The following is a 22,647-nucleotide window of genomic DNA, read 5'->3' as shown; positions in this document are numbered from 1 at the left end:
TCCCCCTTCAGGATGCACACCCACACACACCCACACGCACCCACAAACACACACGCACCCACACACATGCACCTACAAACACACACGCACCTACAAACACACACGCACCCACACACACCCACAAACACACACGCACCCACAAACACACACACACACCCACAAACACACACACATGCACCCACAAACACACACACACGCACCCACAAACACACACCCACAAACACCTACGCACCCACAAACACACACCCACAAACACACACGCACATGCACCCACAAACACACACCCACAAACACCTACACACCCACAAACACCTACGCACCCACAAACACACACACACGCACCCACAAACACACACGCACATGCTCCCACAAACACACATACGCACATGCACCCACAAGCACACGCACGCACACACACACACGCACCCACAAACACACACACACGCACCCACAAACACACACACACGCACCCACAAACACACGCACCCACAAACAAACACACGCACCCACAAAACACACGCACCCACAAACACACCCACACGCACCCACACACACACGCACCCACAAACACACACGCACATGCACCCACACACACACGCTCCCACAAACACACATACGCACATGCACCCACAAGCACACGCACGCACGCACGCACGCACGCACACACACTCAACTGCCATTTTACAGACTTCAGAGGGGTGTCTGTCCTACCCTTGACAGGCCTCTCCTCGCCTTAACAACCAGTTTCATCCATTAAGCACTAGACCATGGGGACAGAGGAGGGGGGCATATCTTTCACTTCTTAAAAGGGGGATAGGGGAAAGGGGGGTTTATTAATGACAAGAGGAAAATGTTTTTCACCACTGCTGTTGCCTCCTTCTTGTCTCTGGTTAGCTCTTCTTGGGCCTTCTTAAGTCTGATGCTGTTTAGAAGGCCTTGAAGTGGCAGTAGACCTCCAGCGAGGAGAACAGAATGTACAGCAGCCACAGGCTGACAAACAGCATGGTGGTCAGTATCTTGGGAGTCCGCGGACCTCCCAGCTCGCCGCCGATCGAAGGTCGCCTCCGGTACATCAGCACCCCCACGCAGATGAAGGCGAAGATGGTGAAGAGAGTGACGGAGAAGGCCAGGCTCCCCGGGTCTACCTTGAAGTCGTTGCCCTTGGAGTTGTGGTAGATGGCGGCGATGGACCAGGCCACGCCGATGCCCAGGAACACGTTGACCGCGTTGCTGCCCGTCACGTTGCCGATGGATGCATCAGCATACTGGTCCTGGATGGCTGCCACCTTACTGGCAAAGGTGTCTGGGGGAATGGGGAGATGGGGAGAAGGGGAGGAGGGGAGAAGGGGAGAAGGGGAGAAGAGGAGGAGGGGAGATGGGGAGGAGGGGAGAAAGGGAGGAGGGGGAGAAGGGGAGATGGGGAGGAGGGGAGAAGGGGAGGAGGGGAGAAGGGGAGGAGGGGAGAAGGGGAGAAAGGGAGGAGGAGAGAAGGGGAGGAGGGGGGAGGAGGGGAGAAAGGGAGGGGGAGAAGGGGAGGAGGGGAGAAAGGGAGAAGGGGAGAAGGGGAGGAGGGGAGAAAGGGAGGAGGGGAGATGGGGAGAAGGGGAGGAGGGGAGAAAGGGAGGAGGGGAGAAGGGGAGAAGGGGAGGAGGGGAGGTGGGGAGGAGGGGAGAAAGGGAGGAGGGGAGAAAGGGAGGAGGGGAGAAGGGGAGGAGAGGAGAAGGGGAGAAGGGGAGGAGGGGAGAAAGGGAGGAGGGGAGAAAGGGAGGAGGGAGAAGGGGAGGAGGGGAGGAGGGGAGAAGGGGAGGGGGGTGGAGGGGAGAAGGGGAGGAGGGGAGAAGGAGAGGAGGGGAGGAGGGGAGGAGGGGAGAAGGGGAGAAGGGGAGGAGGGGAGGAGGGGAGAAGGGGAAGGGGAGGAGGGGAGAAGGGGAGAAGGGGAGGAAGGGAGAAGGGGAGGAGGGGGGGAGGGGAGAAGGGGAGGAGGGAAGAAGGGGAGAAGGGGAGGAATGAATGTTGATGAGGTATGGGGAAGGGGAAGGGGATGTGGGTGAAGGGTGACAGACAAAACAAAAAACCTAAATGTTAATTCACAGACTAGAGAACCCTGAACAGCATTGTTTCATAAAACATTGTTTAATGAATTGTCTGGAGACTAAAATCAGGGAGCAAAGTTGGCACCATTGCTGTGACAGGACCTCCATCTCAGCAGAACTATTCTGTCTGTGTCTTTCTCCCAGACCCAGTTCAATACCTGATGCAAGCACAATCCTATTTATAAATGGCTGTCTCTGTGACTGGATTTAACTAGTCTGCTCTAGGAATAACAGCAACCCAGCAGGAAGAGACCATCCACTCTCTGGAGTGGAGATGTGTATGCTAAGTTGTTACCTCGCCAGGAGCAAATGCTTCCATAGAGAATCAGGGCAACTAGCCTAATTTTGAAGATGTCTTTCATTGGCAAGTGACAAAGCACTCTGTTTTATTCCCCTTTATGTCCCTCAATCCTTCTTCACTTCCTTTGTGCCCCCCCATCCTCTCCTTTTCCTGGCACCTTCAGCAGAGAAAGGAATTGGTCTTTCAGTTCTGGCCAAATGGGCAGGGGAAACAGGGTGAAAATAAGAGAAGTGGGGGAAGGAGATGGGGAGGGAGGTAAGGGGAGGAGAGAAGAGAAGAGGCAGCACATAGATGAGAGAGAGAAAGAGAGAGAAAGAGAGAGAAAGAGAGACAGAGAGGGAGGGAGATAGAAAGAGAGAGAGACAGAGGAAGAGAGAGACAGAGGGAGATGGAGAGGGAGAGAGACAGGGAGAGAGAGAGAGAGAGAGAGAGAGAGAGAGAGAGAGAGAGAGAGAGAGAGAGAGAGAGAGAGAGAGAGACAGAGGGAGAGAGAGGGAGAGAGACAGAGGGAGAGGTAGAGGGAGAGAGAGAGAGAGGAGAGAGAGACAGAGAGAGAGAGGGAGAGACAGAGGGAGAGAGAGAGAGAGAGAGAGAGAGAGAGAGAGAGAGAGAGAGACAGAGAGAGAGAGAGAGAGAGAGAGAGAGAGAGAGAGAGAGAGAGGGAGAGAGAGAGAGAGAGAGAGAGAGAGAGAGAGAGAGAGAGGGAGAGAGACAGACAGAGAGAGAAGAGTAGAAGAGTGGATTACAAGGTTGAGACATACTGTTCCTCAGAGTGACTCCATTCACTAAACTGGCACCAGCCTCTGCCAGCTGGACATGATAACATGGTCATTGGCACCGGGTGGCACTATTCAATGGGAATCTAGCTCTGGTGACTTCAACATGGCACAGGACAAGAACTGACATGGGCATACGAGTGTGGACATTGGACTCAGTAGCTGTGGCTGATCAGAACAATTACCCTTTTGCTTCACAAAAAGGCTTAGACTGAAGAAACACACACACACACACACACACACACACACACACACACACACACACACACACACACACACACACACACACACACACACACACACACACACACACAGACAGACAGACAGACAGACAGACAGACAGACAGACAGACAGACAGACAGACAGACAGACAGACAGACAGACAGACAGACAGACAGACAGACAGACAGACAGACAGACAGACAGACAGACAGACAGACAGACAGACAGACAGACAGACATATACGTTTTTAATTGGGTTGAGATGTGGTGACTGAGACGGCCATGGCATATTGTTTACATAGTCTTCATGCTCATCAAACTATTCAGTGACCACTTGTGCCCTGTGGATGGGGGCTTTACCATCCTATGGGGGCATAGCCTTGGTAGCCAAAGTAATGGCTTGACCAGCATTTTTATACATGACCCTAAGCATTATGGGATGTTAATTGCTTAATTAACTCAAGAACCACATCTGTGCGGAAGCAGTTACTTTCAATATACTTTGTAGCTGTCATTTACATGTGTTTCCTTTATCTTTCTGTCTCTCTGACTCTCTCAATCAATGTAATGGTTCAATAAGAGCAATCATTTCTTCAGGCTTTGTACGGCAGGCTGGACAAAAGGCTCTCTCTCTCTGACCCACTGAGCAGAATGCAGAGGGAGGACAAAAGCAGGACGGACAGAGAGACAGGGGAGTGGCTAAATGCTGATGTAGAACAGACAGGGGCTGCCTCATCTGCACTGATCATCTCAGCTTCACTGAGAAGGAAGAGACGGAGGGATGGAGTGAAGGTGGGATGGAGGGATGGAGGGAAAAAGGGATGGAGGGAAGAAGGGATGGAGGGATGGAGGGAAGGTGGGATGGAGGGATGGAGGGAAGAAGGGATGGAGGGAAGAAGGGATGGAGGGATGGAGGGAAGAAGGGATGGAGGGATGGACGAAGGGGTGGAGGGAAGAAGGGATGGAGGGACGAAGGGATGGAGGGAAGAGGGATGGAGGGATGGAGGGAAGAAGGGATGGAGGGATGGAGGGACGAAGGGATGGAGGGAAGAAGGGATGGAGGGAAGGAGGGATGGAGGGAAGGGAGGAAACCGAGGGGGTGTGTGGTGTGGTGTCTCACAGTTCTCCACAAGACAAAACAGAGTATCTATAAGAGAGACATGCATGCAAACACACACATGCACACACACACACACTTCAGTCCTCTTGGTGGCTGTGATTGTGTAAGGATAGAGAACAGTGTATGTGGGTAGATATAATGTCTCTGTGTGACCATGTGTGTGTGTGGGTGTGTAATCAGCACAGTGTGTGTGTGCGATTGGCAGATATCCCACCTGTTGTCCTTCTCATTGATCCTCTCTCCCCCACTGTGTGAGAGCATATTAAATCTCCTCTGCCCTATCAAGAGCCTGCAGTCAAACCTGGGTCATCTCTACCTCCAAGAAAATCGTTTTTCTCAAGCAGACAGCAGAAAAAGGCAAAAATGACAACAGCTTGACTGCTAATCACTTCCTGGCTGCGACATCACACAGTCAAAGTGGAGACTGTTGTCTTTGACAAGCCCTACAATCCCCAGCCATTTAACTGGCACAGATCTGCTGCTCTCTCCGGCCCTGTTAATATGCAGCAACATCCTCTCTCTGCCACTAATGGCTATATCGGTTTCTACGGCGATTAGGCCTCACCCCCTCTCTGCTGTCCCTTCCTGACAAGGCCAGGAGGAAGCGATGCTGATGATGTCACATCCGGTGTGCTCTCACAATACTCATTTGTACTCAGAAACATAGAATTAGTAACTGAATAGGAACTTTGGTCAGGAAGAACAGTAGAGCGCTACTCTTGCTCTCTTTCTCTAGATGTGTTCGGACTGACTGTGACTGTGCGCCCCATAAACTATCCAAGCCTATATGATAAATGTCACGCTCACGCCTACAGATGGACATCTTACAGGGATCAACCATTATATCAACCAATATATCAACCATTAGCTGTTTGCCTAGTAAGGTCTTATAGAGGAGCAGTCCATAACACTGAAAATAATGACAGTAGGTCCGTGGTACTAACGGGACATGTTTAAAAGTCCTTCTACAGTTGTCAGATCTTAATTTGATCATCCTGTTGCAATGCAGGAAATGTACAGCTTGTAGTGTATTTGAGGTTTAAAAAGTTTTCTCAAGCTTGTAATTTCCACTTTAATATAATAATAATATATATGCCATTTAGCAGACGCTTTTATCCAAAGCGACTTACAGTCATGTGTGCATACATTCTACGTATGGGTGGTCCCGGGGATCGAACCCACTACCCTGGCGTTACAAGCGCCATGCTTTACCAACTGAGCTACAGCTTTAAAATGTCAGACTTGATTTCCACTTAAGAAAAATGTAGCAACCCTTACAAAAATGTCCATTCATTATAATCCACATAATAATTCACATTTCCTGTTGCTGCCGGATTATTTTCCTGCTGTAGCAAACTGGCTCAAATGAATATCTTACATCTGTACCTGCACTGAGAAAAAACAGGGAGAGACTTTCATTAAATACCCTGTCGTTCTCCATAACACCTACAAAGTGTATCAACCAAGCACAGCAAGAGCTCCAACCCGAAAATAAAACACATCAACACAGAGGTAGAGGTGGACATTGGCCAACAGCTGGACCAATATTTATATTGACTACAATTACAGTGGGGTGGGAGGTGTGTTGTTATATTGACTATAATTACAGTGGGGTGGGAGGTGTGTTGTTATATTGACTATAATTACAGTGGGGTGGGAGTTGTGTTGTTATATTGACTATAAATAGAGTGGGGTGGGAGGTGTGTTGACTATAATTACAGTGGGGTGGGAGGTATGTTGCTATATTGACTATAAATAGAGTGGGGTGGGAGGTGTGTTGTTATATTGACTATAAATAGTGTGGGGTGGGAGGTTTGTTGTTATATTGACTATAATTACAGTGGGGCGGGATGTGTGTTGTTATATTGACTATGAATAGAGTGGGGTGGGAGGTGTGTTGTTATATTGACTATAATTACAGTGGGGTGGGAGGTGTGTTGTTATATTGACTATAATTACAGTGGGGTGGGAGGTGTGTTGTTATATTGACTATAAATAGAGTGGGGTGGGAGGTGTGTTGTTATATTGACTATAATTACAGTGGGGTGGGAGGTGTGTTGTTATATTGACTATAATTACAGTGGGGTGGGAGGTGTGTTGTTATATTGACTATAATTACAGTGGGGTGGGAGGTGTGTTGTTATATTGACTATAAATAGAGTGGGGTGGGAGGTGTGTTGTTATATTGACTATAATTACAGTGGGGTGGGAGGTGTGTTGTTATATTGACTATAATTACAGTGGGGTGGGAGGTGTGTTGTTATATTGACTATAAATAGAGTGGGGTGGGAGGTGTGTTGACTATAATTACAGTGGGGTGGGAGGTGTGTTGTTATATTGACTATAATTACAGTGGGGTGGGAGGTGTGTTGTTATATTGACTATAATTACAGTGGGGTGGGAGGTGTGTTGTTATATTGACTATAATTACAGTGGGGTGGGAGGTGTGTTGTTATATTGACTATAATTACAGTGGGGTGGGAGGTGTGTTGTTATATTGACTATAATTACAGTGGGGGTGTGGGTTGTTATATTGACTATAATTACAGTGGGGGGGTGGGAAGTGTGTTGTTATATTGACTATAATTACAGTGGGGTGGGAGGTGTGTTGTTATATTGACTATAATTACAGTGGGGTGGGAGGTGTGTTGTTATATTGACTATAATTACAGTGGGGTGGGAGGTGTGTTGTTATATTGACTATAAATAGAGTGGGGTGGGAGGTGTGTTGTTATATTGACTATATATTGACTATAATTACAGTGGGTGGGAGGTGTGTTGTTATATTGACTATAATTACAGTGGGGTGGGAGGTGTGTTGTTATATTGACTATAATTACAGTGGGGTGGGAGATGTGTTGTTATATTGACTATAAATAGAGTGGGGTGGGAGGTGTGTTGTTATATTGACTATAATTACAGTGGGGTGGGAGGTGTGTGTTATATTGTTGTTATATTGACTATAATTACAGTGGGGTGGGAGGTGTGTTGTTATATTGACTATAAATAGAGTGGGGTGGGAGGTGTGTTGTTATATTGACTATAATTACAGTGGGGTGGGAGGTGTGTTGTTATATTGACTATAATTACAGTGGGGTGGGAGGTGTGTTGTTATATTGACTATAATTACAGTGGGGTGGGAGGTGTGTTGCTATATTGACTATAAATAGAGTGGGGTGGGAGGTGTGTTGTTATATTGACTATAATTACAGTGGGGTGGGAGGTGTGTTGTTATATTGACTATAATTACAGTGGGGTGGGAGGTGTGTTGTTATATTGACTATAATTACAGTGGGGTGGGAGGTATGTTGCTATATTGACTATAATTACAGTGGGGTGGGAGTGTGTTGTTATATTGACTATAATTACAGTGGGGTGGGAGGTGTGTTGTTATATTGACTATAATTACAGTGGGGTGGGAGGTGTGTTGTTATATTGACTATAATTACAGTGGGGTGGGAGGTGTGTTGTTATATTGACTATAAATAGAGTGGGGTGGGAGGTGTGTTGTTATATTGACTATAATTACAGTGGGGTGGGAGGTGTGTTGTTATATTGACTATAATTACAGTGGGGTGGGAGGTGTGTTGTTATATTGACTATAAATTAGAGTGGGGTGGGAGGTGTGTTGTTATATTGACTATAATTACAGTGGGGTGGGAGGTGTGTTGTTATATTGACTATAAATAGAGTGGGGTGGGAGTGTGTTGTTATATTGACTATAATTACAGTGGGGTGGGAGGTGTGTTGTTATATTGACTATAATTACAGTGGGGTTATATTGGGAGGTGTGTTGTTATATTGACTATAATTACAGTGGGGTGGGAGGTGTGTTGCTATATTGACTATAAATAGAGTGGGGTGGGAGGTGTGTTGTTATATTGACTATAATTACAGTGGGGTGGGAGGTGTGTTGCTATATTGACTATAAATAGAGTGGGGTGGGAGGTGTGTTGTTATATTGACTATAATTACAGTGGGGTGGGAGGTGTGTTGTTATATTGACTATAATTACACTGGGGTGGGAGGTGTGTTGTTATATTGACTATAATTACAGTGGGGTGGGAGGTGTGTTGCTATATTGACTATAAATAGAGTGGGGTGGGAGGTGTGTTGTTATATTGACTATAAATACAGTAGGGTGGGAGGTGTGTTGTTATATTGACTATAATTACAGTGGGGTGGGAGGTGTGTTGCTATATTGACTATAAATAGAGTGGGGTGGGAGGTGTGTTGTTATATTGACTATAAATACAGTAGGGTGGGAGGTGTGTTGTTATATTGACTATAATTACAGTGGGGTGGGAGGTGTGTTGCTATATTGACTATAATTAGAGTGGGGTGGGAGGTGTGTTGTTATATTGACTATAAATACAGTGGGGTGGGAGGTGTGTTGTTATATTGACTATAATTACAGTGGGGTGGGAGGTGTGTTGCTATATTAACTATAAATAGAGTGGGGTGGGAGGTGTGTTGACTATAATTACAGTGGGGCGGGGGGTGTGTTGTTATATTGACTATAATTACAGTGGGGCGGGAGGTGTGTTGTTATATTGACTATAATTACAGTGGGGTGGGAGTTGTGTTGTTATATTGACTATAATTACAGTGGGGTGGGAGGTGTGTTGACTATAATTACAGTGGGGTGGGAGGTGTGTTGTTATATTGACTATAATTACAGTGGGGTGGGAGGTGTGTTGCTATATTGACTATAAATAGAGTGGGGTGGGAGGTGTGTTGTTATATTGACTATAATTACAGTGGGGTGGGAGGTGTGTTGTTATATTGACTATAATTACAGTGGGGTGGGAGGTGTGTTGCTATATTGACTATAAATAGAGTGGGGTGGGAGGTGTGTTGTTATATTGACTATAATTACAGTGGGGCGGGAGGTGTGTTGTTATATTGACTATAATTACAGTGGGGTGGGAGGTGTGTTGTTATATTGACTATAAATAGAGTGGGGTGGGAGTTGTGTTGTCCTTTTATGCAGCACAACAGCACAGCGCTTTGGCGGCTAATGCTAGCTAAACCCCCTCGTTATATTGTTTACCCTCGTGTGTAGTGTCATGTATCACACTCATGCTCCTGAACACTGAAGGGTGGAACACAAAACACACCTGAGCCCCATGAACAATTACTCCAGGCTAATTAACATGGGTGGCGGAGCAGCGCAGTGATGTGTGTGTGTGTGTGTGTGTGTGTGTGTTTGTGTGAGAACGGGGAGAGAACGGGGTGTTAAAATGTGTTTAGGAGGCAACGACATACACCTGGGAGTACACCATACTGTCATGTGTGTAATCTGAAAGTTACAGACACACTTTGTGGAAACACAGACAACGACTATTGACTGCTTGTATTATTTCTCTACACCTTTTTGTTCCCAGTCCTTATTGCTAGTGAAATGGGGTTAACGGTACTAGTGAGGGTTAAAGTAGTGCAGAGCGGTGACCCCAGCCCTGAGCCCTGAGTAAGTTACAGTGCATGGCTGGTCAGCAGGTATGTGAAGCGGCTCAGTGTCTACTACATGGACTGGGTGCTAATTAGCTAAGCACTGTAACAGGCCCAGTTGAAAGCTATCAAGCTATGTGTGTGTGTGTGTGTGTGCTCTGTACATAGTGTGAAACTCATGGAGAAACATGCAGTCACACCCAGGCTGCTGCTACAGTCCAAACTGCAAAGAGCAGTGTGTGTGTGTGTGTGTGTGTGTGTGTGTGTGTGTGTGTGTGTGTGTGTGTGTGTGTGTGTGTGTGTGTGTGTGTGTGTGTGTGTGTGTGTGTGTGTGTGTGTGTGTGTGTGTGTGTGTGTGACTCCACATCTGAATCACTGCCCTTGTTCTGCCTCTAAAGACACTCATCTTCTGGTACCCCACCACTAACCCTTCTGGTACCTCACTACTAACCCTTCTGGTACCTCACCACTAGCCCTTCTGGTACCTCACCACTAACCCTTCTGGTACCTCACCACTAACCCTTCTGGTACCTCACCACTAACCCTTCTGGTACCTCACCACTAACCCTTCTGGTACCTCACCACACTACCTCACCAGTAACCCTTCTGGTACCTCACCACACCACTAACCCTTCTGGTACCTCACCACTAACCCTTCTGGTACCTCACCACTAACCCTTCTGGTACCTCACCACTAACCCTTCTGGTACCTCACTACTAACCCTTCTGGTACCTCACCACTAACCCTTCTGGTACCTCACCACTAACCCTTCTGGTACCTCACCACTAACCCTTCTGGTACCTCACCACTAACCCTTCTGGTACCTCACCACTAACCCTTCTGGTACCTCACCACTAACCCTTCTGGTACCTCACCACTAACCCTTCTGGTACCTCACTACTAACCCTTCTGGTACCCCACCACTAACCCTTCTGGTACCTCACCACTAACCCTTCTGGTACCTCACCACTAACCCTTCTGGTATCCCACCACTAACCCTTCTGGTACCTCACCACTAACCCTTCTGGTACCTCACCACTAACCCTTCTGGTACCTCACCACTAACCCTTCTGGTACCTCACCACTAACCCTTCTGGTACCTCACCACTAACCCTTCTGGTACCTCACCACTAACCCTTCTGGTACCTCACCACTAACCCTTCTGGTACCTCACCACTAACCCTTCTGGTACCTCACCACTAACCCTTCTGGTACCTCACCACTAACCCTTCTGGTACCTCACCACTAACCCTTCTGGTACCTCACCACTAACCCTTCTGGTACCTCACCACTAACCCTTCTGGTACCTCACCCACCTGGTACCCCACCACTAACCCTTCTGGTACCCCACCACTAACCCTTCTGGTACCTCACCACTAACCCTTCTGGTACCTCACCACTAACCCTTCTGGTACCCCACCACTAACCCTTCTGGTACCTCACCACTAACCCTTCTGGAATCTCACCACTAACCCTTCTGGTACCCCACCTCTAACCCTTCTGGTACCCCACCACTAACCCTTCTGGTACCTCACCACTAACCCTTCTGGTACCTCACCACTAACTCTTCTGGTACCCCATCTCTAACCCTTCTGGTACCCCACCCTTAACACATACACACTTAGTCTTAATATTCATCACAGCACTGTGCAGTTTATACCAAGGTAGCTGTGAGGGGTTGAGCTGCTCTAACATGTGCATATAGACTCTAGTTCAACCCCCCCCCCATTTGTATACAGATATGTTTAGCTGCTCAGGAATAGAGCATCAGCAAATTACTAAAATGTCATGTACACATGTAAACACGATCTAGCATGGGTATAAGCAGTGTAAATGGAAAAAGGAAGAGGTAATCACTGAACACACTTGAAGTGTTAGGAGAGAGTAAATCCAGAGGACATGTTTAGGAAAAGTGTTACCACAATCATCACATACTGTAGTAGTACATCTGATGTCCTCCGTAAAAGGAATGCTACCATGACTATTACACAGCAAGTAAACGCAGTGTAAACACCAGTGCAAGTATATAATATTACCTGGCACAGAGGTCCCCAGCGCAACGAACACCACGGCGGTGACAGAGTCCTTGAGGCCCACAGTGCAGCCGAAGTGGGAGGCCAGGTCCCCGATGAAGGCTGTAAGCAGGCCGATCATGCAGATGGACACCACGAAGCAGGCCCAGCCATTCCAGTAGTCTGTTGGGGGCACGAACGCAAACAGAACCTTCCAGAAGACGGTGAGGAAGTGCATGACGTAATCGAAGCAGGACGGCAGCTTCTCCTCACCGCATTCTTCATCCTCGTCATCCTCACCTGGCCAAGAGAGAGAGGGGAGAGGGGGATGAGGAGAAAAATCTGGGATCTGAAAGAGTGAGATTATGATGAGTTTATGAAAAAGAAAGAATGATATTCCTCAAACATTTACTGAAAACCAGACATGAATTAACTTATATATCACAATATTTTGTGAAATAAGGGAGCAAAGTGATGTGATTTGTGATGATGTTTTTTCTCTCATAACATCGGAGCTGGTTTGTCAGAGTGTAATCACGGCATGAGGTCTCAGACTGGAGCCCATCCCCTCCAACAGGTACACATAATCTGTGTTGTGTGTGTCCACAGTATTCCTGATTATCAACATACTTGTATGTGTGTGAGTTCCTATTGTTGTTTTTATTGGTTTATTCAGATCCCATTAGCTTTTGCAGAAGCAGCAGCTACTCTTCCTGGGGTCCACAGAAAACACAAAACATAACAAGTAACAAGACACCGATACACTGATAGACAAAGATGTAAAATAAAGGTAAAATACAACCACATACAAACAATACAAAAAATAAATAGTTATGGCTGTGTGTGGGTAGTGTGTGTGTTGTCTGTAGTTTGTGTAGTGTACGGGCCTAACTACTGTATGTCTACCAAAGACCTAGGCTTACTGACAGCATGTCAGCCATTCACATCACAGACTGTCCTCTAGACACACTGGCACAGCTGTAGATAAACACAAACACACACTCATACAGAAACACACATCTTTCTAGACATACAATATTCATCTGGCATTTGACTATCGTTATTGCATCGTTAAATGGCCTGAACCACAATCTCAAGAGACCAAATTAGACATTTGGACATGTTCACAGTGATGCATTGTAAAAGGGCAGACACGTTGCACAACGCCATTCATCTCGGAAATGTCAAGAGCAATTTTCCGTCACGTTTTTAACAAGGTAGGCGCAAGACACAAAAAAATGCCTAGCACACACACACACACACACACACACACACACACACACACACACACACACACACACACACACACACACACACACACACACACACACACACACACACACACACACACACACACACACACACACACACACACACACACACACACACACACACACACACACCCCTCTCTACCACCCTGTCTCCATCCCCTTTATCCCACAAACCTGGGGTTAACTTTGAATCTCTCACTAGGACAGTCCCAGTCCCAAACCCATCATAACCAATTTAACAACACTCTTCCCGCCCCCCTAAAATATATTGTGTGCAAATGAAAAGCAAACACTAAACACTAAATAAATCAGATCTTTGGTATGGATAAAAAGACCACATATGAGTACTCCTGTATTTCAAGAACAATGGAAGCAAACTTGGCAGAGAGAGGGAGAGGTGGAGGTAGAGGTGGGGGTACAGGTGGAGGTAGAGGTGGGGATACAAGTGGAGGTTGAGGTGGAAGTGGGGGTACAGGTAGAGGTAGAGGTGGAGGTGGGGGTACAGGTGGAGGTAGAGGTGGGGGTACAGGTGGAGGTAGAGGTGGAAGTGGGGGTACAGGTAGAGGTAGAGGTAGAGGTGGGGGGGGTAGAGGTGGAGGTAGAGGTGGAAGTGGGGGTAGAGATGGGGGAACAGGTGGAGGTAGAGGTGGGGGTACAGGTGGAGGTAGAGGTGGAAGTGGGGGTACAGGTAGAGGTAGAGGTGGAGGTGGGGCTACAGGTGGAGGTAGAGGTGGGGGTACAGGTGGAGGTAGAGGTGGGGGAACAGGTGGAGGTAGAGGTGGGGGTAGGTAGATGTTGATGTGGGGGTACAGGTGGAGGTAGAGTTGGGGGTACAGGTAGAGGTGGAGGTAGAGGTGGGGGTACAGGTGGAGGTAGAGGTGGGGGTACATGTGGAGGTATGGGTGGAGGGGGTGGTACAGGTGGAGGTAGAGGTGGGGGTACAGGTGGAGGTAGAGGTGGGGGTGGGGGTACAGGTGGAGGTAGAGGTGGGGGTACAGGTGGAGGTAGAGGTAGAGGTGGAGGTGGGGGTACAGGTGGAGGTAGAGGTGGGGGTACAGGTGGAGGTAGAGTTGGGGTACAGGTGGAGGTGGAGGTGGGGGTACAGGTGGAGATAGAGGTGGAAGTGGGGATACAGGTAGAGGTAGAGGTGGAGGTGGGGGTACAGGTGGAGGTAGAGGTGGAAGTGGGGGTACAGGTGGAAGTAGAGGTGGAAGTGGGGGTACAGGTAGAGGTAGAGGTGGAGGTGGGGGTACAGGTGGAGGTAGAGGTGGGGGTACAGGTAGAGTTGGAGGTAGAGGTGGGTGTACAGGTGGAGGTAGAGGTGGGGGAACAGGTGGAGGTAGAGGTGGGGGTAGAGGTAGATGTTGATGTGGGGGTAGAGGTGGAGGGAGAGGTAGGGGTACAGGTGGAGGTAGAGTTGGGGGTACAGGTAGAGGTAGAGGTGGGGGTACATGTGGAGGTATGGGTGGAGGGGATGGTACAGGTGGAGGTAGAGGTGGGGGTACAGGTGGAGGTAGAGGTGGGGGTACAGGTGGAGGTAGAGGTGGGGGTACAGGCGGAGGTAGAGGTGGAAGTGGGGGTACAGGTGGAGGTAGAGGTGGAGGTGGGGGTACAGGTGGAGGTAGAGGTGGGGGTACAGGTGGAGGTAGAGGTGGAAGTGGGGGTACAGGTAGAGGTAGAGGTGGAGGTGGGGGTACAGGTGGAGGTAGAGGTGGAGGTACAGGTGGAGGTAGAGGTGGGGGTACAGGTGGAGGTAGAGGTGGAAGTGGGGGTACAGGTAGAGGTAGAGGTGGAGGTGGGGGTAGAGGTGGAGGTAGAGGTGGAAGTGGGGGTACAGGTGGAAGTAGAGGTGGGGTAGAGGTGGGGGTAGAGGTAGATGTGGATGTGTGGGTAGAGGTAGATGTGGATGTGGGGGTAGAGGTGGAGGGAGAGGTGGGCGTACAGGTGGAGGTAGAGTTGGGGGTACAGGTAGAGGTGGAGCTAGAGGTGGGGGTACAGGTGGAGGTAGAGGTGGGGGTACATGGGGGAGGTACGGGTGGAGGGGTGGTACAGGTAGAGGTAGAGGTGGAGGTGGGGGTACAGGTGGAGGTAGAGTTGGGGGTACAGGTGGAGGTCGAGGTGGGGGTACAGGTGGAGGTAGGGGTACAGGTGGAGGTACGGGTGGAGGGGGTGGTACAGGTGGAGGTAGAGGTGTAGGTAGAGTTGGGGGTACAGGTGGAGGTAGAGGTGGAGGTAGAGGTGGGGGTAGAGGTGGAGGTAGAGGTGGGGGTACAGATGGAGGTAGATGTGGAGGTGGGGGTACAGGTGAAGGTAGATGTGGAGGTAGAGGTAGAGGTGGGGGTACAGGTGGAGGTAGAGGTGGAGGTGGGGGTACAGGTGGAGGTAGAGGTGGGGGTACAGGTGGAAGTAGAGGTGGAAGTGGGGGTACAGGTAGAGGTAGAGGTGGAGGTGGGGGTACAGGTGGAGGTAGAGTTGGGGGTACAGGTAGAGGTGGGGGTACAGGTGGAGGTAGAGGTGGAGGTAGAGGAGGGGGTAGAGGTGGAGGTAGAGGTGGGGGTACAGATGGAGGTAGATGTGGAGGTGGGGCGGTACAGGTGGAGGTAGATGTGGAGGTAGAGGTAGAGGTGGGGGTACAGGTGGAGGTAGAGGTGGAGGTGGGGGTACAGGTGGAGGTAGAGGTGGAGGTGGGGGTACAGGTGGAGGTAGAGGTGGGGGTACAGGTGGAGGTAGATGTGGGGGTACACGTGGAGGTAGAGGTGGGGGTAGAGGTAGATGTGGATGTGGGGGTAGAGGTGGAGGGAGAGGTGGGGGTACAGGTGGAGGTAGAGTTGGGGGTACAGGTAGAGGTGGAGGTAGAGGTGGGGGTACAGGTGGAGGTAGAGGTGGGGGTACATGTGGAGGTACGGGTGGAGGGGTGGTACAGGTGGAGGTAGAGGTGGAGGTGGGGGTACAGGTGGAGGTAGAGTTGGGGGTACAGGTGGAGGTAGAGTTGGGGGTACAGGTGGAGGTAGAGAGGTGGGGGTACAGGTGGAGGTACGGGTGGAGGTAGAGGTAGAGGTGGGGGTACAGGTGGAGGTAGAGGTAGAGGTGGGGGTACAGGTAGAGGTACAGGTGGGGGAACAGGTGGAGGTAGAGGTGGAGGTGGGGGTACAGGTAGAGGTGGAGGTAGAGGTGGGGGTACAAGTGTAGGTAGAGGTGGGGGAACAGGTGGAGGTGGGGGTACAGGTAGAGGTAGAGGTGGGGGAACAGGTGGAGGTAGAGGTGGAGGTGTGGGTACAGGTAGAGGTGGAGGTGGAGGTAGAGTTGGGGGTACAAGTGTAGGTAGAGATGGAGGTAGAGGTGAAGGTAGAGGTGGAGGTGGGTGTACAGGTGGAGGTAGTGGAGGTGGAGATAGAGGTAGTGTTTACTGTACTGTATGCAATTTTGTTTTTGTAGAACTGAAAGACGACCACCACGTTGGTAGAACGCGTCTATTTACAGACTAATAGGAGGCTGCCATTGTGCAAATGGTAGTTGAAAATAATGCCATAAGACTGCGGGAAATCCAACAACAGATGATTGAAAACCCTGCCATCTTCCATAACATCAGAGTGAGCTTATCAACCACAGTCCGCATCCTTAAGAAACACCATTCTGGATGAAGCACATCTACAGAGCCCCTTTTGAGTTAAGGACAAACGGTACGGAAAGGATTATGTGCAAGTAAGTTGATACAATACAAGAGTAGCTAAGATGGGGAGAAGTATGTCCATAATAAAGTACTACTCTACCTTCTTAACAGCACTATCAACAAGGCAGGTCCTACAGACCCTAGTTTCTACCTTCTTAACAGCACTATCAACAAGGCAGGTCCTACAGACCCTAGTTTCTACCTTCTTAACAGCACTATCAACAAGGCAGGTCCTACAGACTCTAGTTTCTACCTTCTTAACAGCACTATCAACAAGGCAGGTCCTACAGGCCCTAGTTTCTACCTTCTTAACAGCACTATCAACAAGGTCCTACAGACCCTAGTTTCTACCTTCTTAACAGCACTATCAACAAGGAAGGTCCTACAGGCCCTAGTTTCTAACTTCTTAACAGCACTATCAACAAGGCAGGTCCTACAGGCCCTAGTTTCTACCTTCTTAACAACACTATCAACAAGGCAGGTCCTACAGGCCCTAGTTTCTACCTTCTTAACAGCACTATCAACAAGGCAGGTCCTACAGGCCCTAGTTTCTACTTTCTTAACAACACTATCAACAAGGCAGGTCCTACAGGCCCTAGTTTCTACCTTCTTAACAACACTATCAACAAGGCAGGTCCTACAGACCCTAGTTTCTACCTTCTTAACAGCACTATCAACAAGGCAGGTCCTACAGGCCCTAGTTTCTACTTTCTTAACAACACTATCAACAAGGCAGGTCCTACAGGCCCTAGTTTCTACCTTCTTAACAACACTATCAACAAGGCAGGTCCTACAGACCCTAGTTTCTACCTTCTTAACAGCACTATCAACAAGGCAGGTCCTACAGGCCCTCGTTTCTACTTTCTTAACAACACTAGCAACAAGGCAGGTCCTACAGGCCCTAGTTTCTACCTTCTTAACAGCACTATGAACAAGGCAGGTCCTACAGGCCCTAGTTTCTACTTTCTTAACAACACTATCAACAAGGCAGGTCCTACAGGCCCTAGTTTCTACCTTCTTAACAGTACTATCAACAAGGCAGGTCCTACAGGCCCTGGTTTTGTCGCACCTTGACTACTGTTCAGTTGTGTGGTCAAGTGCCACAAAACAGGACTTAGGAAAATTGCAATTGGCTCAGAACAGAGCAGCACGGCTGGCCTTTGGATGAACACAGAGAGTTAATATTAATACTATGCATGTCAATCTCTCCTGGCTCAAAGTGGAGGAGAGGTTGACTTCATCACTACTTGTATTTATGAGAGGTATTGACTTGTCTGTCTAAACTACTGGCACACAGCTCAGACACCCATGCATATCCCACAAGACATGCAACAAGAGGTCTACACAGTCCCCAAGTCCAGAGCAGACTATGGGAGGTGCACGGTACTACACAGAGCCATGACTACATAGAACTCTATTCCACATCAAGTAACTGACACAAGCAGTAGAATCAGATAAAAAAACAGATAAAAAACATCTTATGGAACAGCGGGGACTGTGAAGCAACACAAACATAGGCACAGACACAAGCATACACACATATGATAACATACAGTATGCAGTATGCACACATATCCATATGGATTTAGTACTGTAGATATGTGTTAGTGGTGGAGTAGGGGCCTGAGGGCACACAGCGTGTTGTGAAATCTGTGAATATATTGTAAAGTTTTAAAAATGGTTTAAACTGCCTTAATTTTGCTGGACCACAGTAAGGGTAGCTGCTGCCTTGACAACAGCTAATGGGGATCCATAATAAATACACATACAAATGGAGGAGGCCTGTGGTGGCATTTCCCAGCAGAGTCGTGTCAGAGGTGGATTACGTCATGCCAGAAGATATTTCCCCAGCTGTCTGGCCAGGGAGAATATCACCTCTGATGTTGATGAAAATCTGTGGCCAAAACAACAGACATGACTGATTTTGTTTTCTCAATGGAGTATTTCATTCTTTACTTATGATTTAGATTTGATAGTTTCTTTATTTCTTCCGTACAATTGATCTAACATACAGTACAGTAGTATAAATAGGACCCTTTTTCTTCCTTTGCATATGCAAAATATATTTTCTGTATGTGTGCTTACAGTATGCTGTTTGACATGTATTGAGTCATGTTGAATTATAAAACTTGAATTTTTTCATTTATGTTCCTTTCTTGTTTGAGTAAACACAAACAACATACAGTATAACAACATCTTAGTCTTTACAATGAAATAGGTTCTGATAGCAGTGTTTTGAATATGTCCCATTAGTGTGATCTCGGTTGTCACTAAATTAGGTTAATTTGATGTGTGTGTGTGTCTCATTTGTATACAGAGTTTCATTTTGAGCAGGGAGTACATGATTTTGATTACTGTGTTTCATTTTGCAAGATGTTTGGGAAATTGGCTAACTGTTTAATGTTGAGAGTTTAGAGTTTTGAGTACCTAAGATGTAGTTTCAGCAAATTTGTGTTAACAATTGGGAAAAACTGTAAGCATGTTCGAAAAGCACACACACACACACGCACCCAATATGGCAGTATGAGTTTAAGTGCCTTTCTCTCACTCTCTCCACCTCTCTGTAGGGCCCTGTACAATCCCTATAAAATCCCTATAAAAATTGAGGAGAAGGTGGACAGAATCACGGAATCCAGACATTAAAACGGAATTCAACAATATTGAAAAATGTATTGAACTGAATAAGAAATCAACTAAATGTTTCATGTGAAACAGATTGGCATGGTATTTCTCAACCCTGCTCTGTCTTTTTCTCTTAATATTTTAGTCTCTTTCAGCCTTCATTTGATCTCCATTCATTATTTTTCTATATACAAGTGTCTCACTCTTTCACTCTCCATCCTTGGACACTGTCTATCTGACTGACTCGCTGTCCCTCTTCTCTGTTCTAATCCTCCCTATCTGGGTTGCTGTTTTTGTTAGCAGCTGTCCTGTTGCGCCCCAGACTGGGGCTGAAGGCAGTGCCTACACTGTAAGACTCCCTCACCTAATCATCCAACATCCTCAGTTCACTATGACTCTTATCACGCCAGGCTGGGGACTCTTAGATTCTAAAATCTGCATAACAACTGTGTGTATAGGTTTGTAATAATGTGTGAGTATTCATAATATGTGTTTACCCTCCACTACACCACGGACGCATATTGAGAGAGGCTCCACCCAGTTCAGGTACATAATCAATTTCCATCACAATCTGTGCGCATCCAAAAGGCTTCTCTAGTCTATTCTAATGAGAGGAGAGAGACTGAATGTATCACCATTGATTGGCGAACACCATGTGTTAACAGGCTGATAGACTTGTGTTAACAGGGTGATGGGAAACCCTCTCAGTGGAACAACCCCTCTCATTGAGCAGTCCCCAAACAACTCCCAGGCACTCCCAGAGATCCAATACAGAGAAAAGGGAAAAACCCTCCAGAAGATTCTATGTGTAGGGAGCAATTCCCAGGAGGTTGGTCTTTTGTTGCGAGCTGGCAGATGCAGAGGTGTTGGTGAGGTTTATCCGCTGTTTATCCACTGAGCATGCCCGTGCTCTCCCCTCTGATAGGCGAGGGAGCGGATGGGTGCTCTTCTCTGATAGGCTGTTCAGGTAATGGCGGAACAGGGCAGGTGAGGATAAGGGTTGGTCAGTGTTAAACTCTCTCAGGGGGTTAGAAAGAGCTCCAGTCCAGAGTTTGGGTGGACAGTGGAACTAGAAAACAGGGGAACACAATGCATTTCTACATTGTAGAATAATAGTGGAGACATCAAAACTATGAAATAACACATATGGAACCAAAATATATTTTATATTTGAGATGCTTCAAAGTAGCCACCCTTTGCTTTGATGACAGCTTTGTACATTCTTGGCATTCTCTCTTAACAGGTGTGCCTTGCTAAAAGTTAATTTGTGGAATTTTTTCCTTCTTAATGCGTTTGAGCCAATCAGTTGATATACCTATTTGGTAAAAGACCAAGTCCATATTATGGCAAGAACACCTCAAATAAGCAAAGAGAAATGACAGTCCATCATTACGTTAAGACATGAAGATCAGTCAATGTGAAACATTTCAAGAAGTTTGAAAGTTTCTTCAAGTGCAGTCATAAAAACTATCAAGAGCTATGATGAAACTGGATTTCATGAGGACTGCCACAGGAAAGGAAGAGCCAGAGTTACCTCTGCTGCAGAGGATAAAGGATAGGATAAACCTAGGATAGGATAAAGTAATCCTTCTCACCCCCCCCACTTTAAGATTTAGAAGCACTATTGTAAAGTGACTGTTCCACTGGATGTCATAAGGTGAATGCACCAATTTGTAAGTCGCCCTGGATAAGAGCGTCTGCTAAATGACTTAAATGTAATGTAAATGTAATAAGTTCATTAGAGTTACCAGCCTCAGAAATTGCAGACCAAATAAATGCTTCACAGAGTTCAAGTAACAGACACATCACAACATCAACTTTTCAGAGGAAACTGCGTAAAACAGGCCTTCATGGCCGAACTACTGCAAAGAAACTACTACTAAAGGACACCAATAATAAGAAGAGGCTTGCTTGGGCCAAGAAACACGAGCAATGAACATTAGACCGGTGGAAATCTGTCCTTTGGTCTGATGAGTCCAAATTTGAGATTATTGGTTCCAACTGCTGTGTCTTTGTGAGATGCAGAGTAGGTGAATAGATGATCTCCGTATGTGTGGTTCCCACCGTGAAGCATGGAGGAGGTGTGATGGTGTGGGGGTGCTTTGCTGGTGACACTGTCTGTGATTTATTTAGAATTCAAGGCACATTTAACCAGCATGGCTACCACAGCATTCTGCAGCGATCCGCCATCCCTTCTGGTTTGCGCTTAGTGGGACTATCATTTGTTTTTTAACAGGACAATGACCCAACACACCTCCAGGCTGTGTAAGGGTTTATTTGACCAAGAAGGAGAGTGATGGAGTGAATGCCTCCACAATCACCCGACCTCAACCCAATTGAGATGGTTTGGGATTGGTTGGACTGCAGAGTGAAGGAAAAGCAGCCAAAAAGTGCTCAGCATATGTGGGATCTCCTTCAAGACGGTTGGGAAAACATTACAGGTGAAGCTGGTTGAGAGAATGCCAAGATGCAGAGCTGTCATCAAGGCGAAGGGTGGCTACTTTGAAGAATCTCAAATCTCAAATAGATTTGATTTGTTTAACACTTTTTTGGTTACTACATGACTCCATATGTGTTATTTTATAGTTTTGATGTCTTCATACATTGTAGAAAATATATATTTTTTAAATGAAGCAAAACCCCTGAATGAGTCCAAACTTTTGACTGGTACTGTATGTGAGAATGCTGTTCATTTACTACAGCTCAGCGTTCAACAACATAGTGCCCTTCAAACTCATCAATAAGCTCAGGACTGTGGGACTGAACACCTCTCTCTGCAACTGGATCCTAGATTTCCTGACGGGCCGCACCCAGGTGGTAAGAGTAGCAACAACACCTCCGCCACGCTGAGGGTCAACACAGGGGCCCCTCAGCGGTGCGTGCTTAGTACCCTCCTGTATTCCTTGTTCACCCACGACTATGTGGCCGCGCACAACTCCAACTCCAACACTAAGTTTGCTGACGACACGGCAGTGGTAGGCCTGATCACTGACGACGATGCAACGGCCAATTGGCCGTGTGGTGCCAGGACAACAACCTTTCCATCTACATCAGCAATACAAAGGAGCTGATCATGGACTAGATTTGGCATGGGCCCTCAAATCCTC

The 22,647-nt window shown here is 47.5% G+C and overlaps 1 protein-coding gene across 2 annotated transcripts in view; it reads right to left on the bottom strand.

Moving 5' to 3' along the window:
- Positions 1-556: 556 nt before the first annotated feature.
- The window catches only part of LOC124041146 (sodium/calcium exchanger 1-like), a 228,537-nt gene continuing 206,446 nt past the window's right edge, over positions 557-22,647 (bottom strand). For both annotated transcript variants that reach the window (XM_046358371.1, XM_046358372.1), the window contains exons 6-7: positions 12,002-12,277; positions 557-1,303 (exon numbers count right to left, since the gene is read on the bottom strand). In XM_046358371.1, the coding sequence (XP_046214327.1) occupies positions 927-1,303; positions 12,002-12,277 (653 nt within the window). In that variant the 3' untranslated portion in view covers positions 557-926. The remainder of the gene's footprint in view (positions 1,304-12,001; positions 12,278-22,647) is intronic.

This window comes from Oncorhynchus gorbuscha, linkage group LG08 (genome assembly GCF_021184085.1).
Source record: "Oncorhynchus gorbuscha isolate QuinsamMale2020 ecotype Even-year linkage group LG08, OgorEven_v1.0, whole genome shotgun sequence".
NCBI lineage: Eukaryota > Metazoa > Chordata > Actinopteri > Salmoniformes > Salmonidae > Oncorhynchus > Oncorhynchus gorbuscha.
This window is presented reverse-complemented; position numbering and strand designations above follow the sequence as displayed.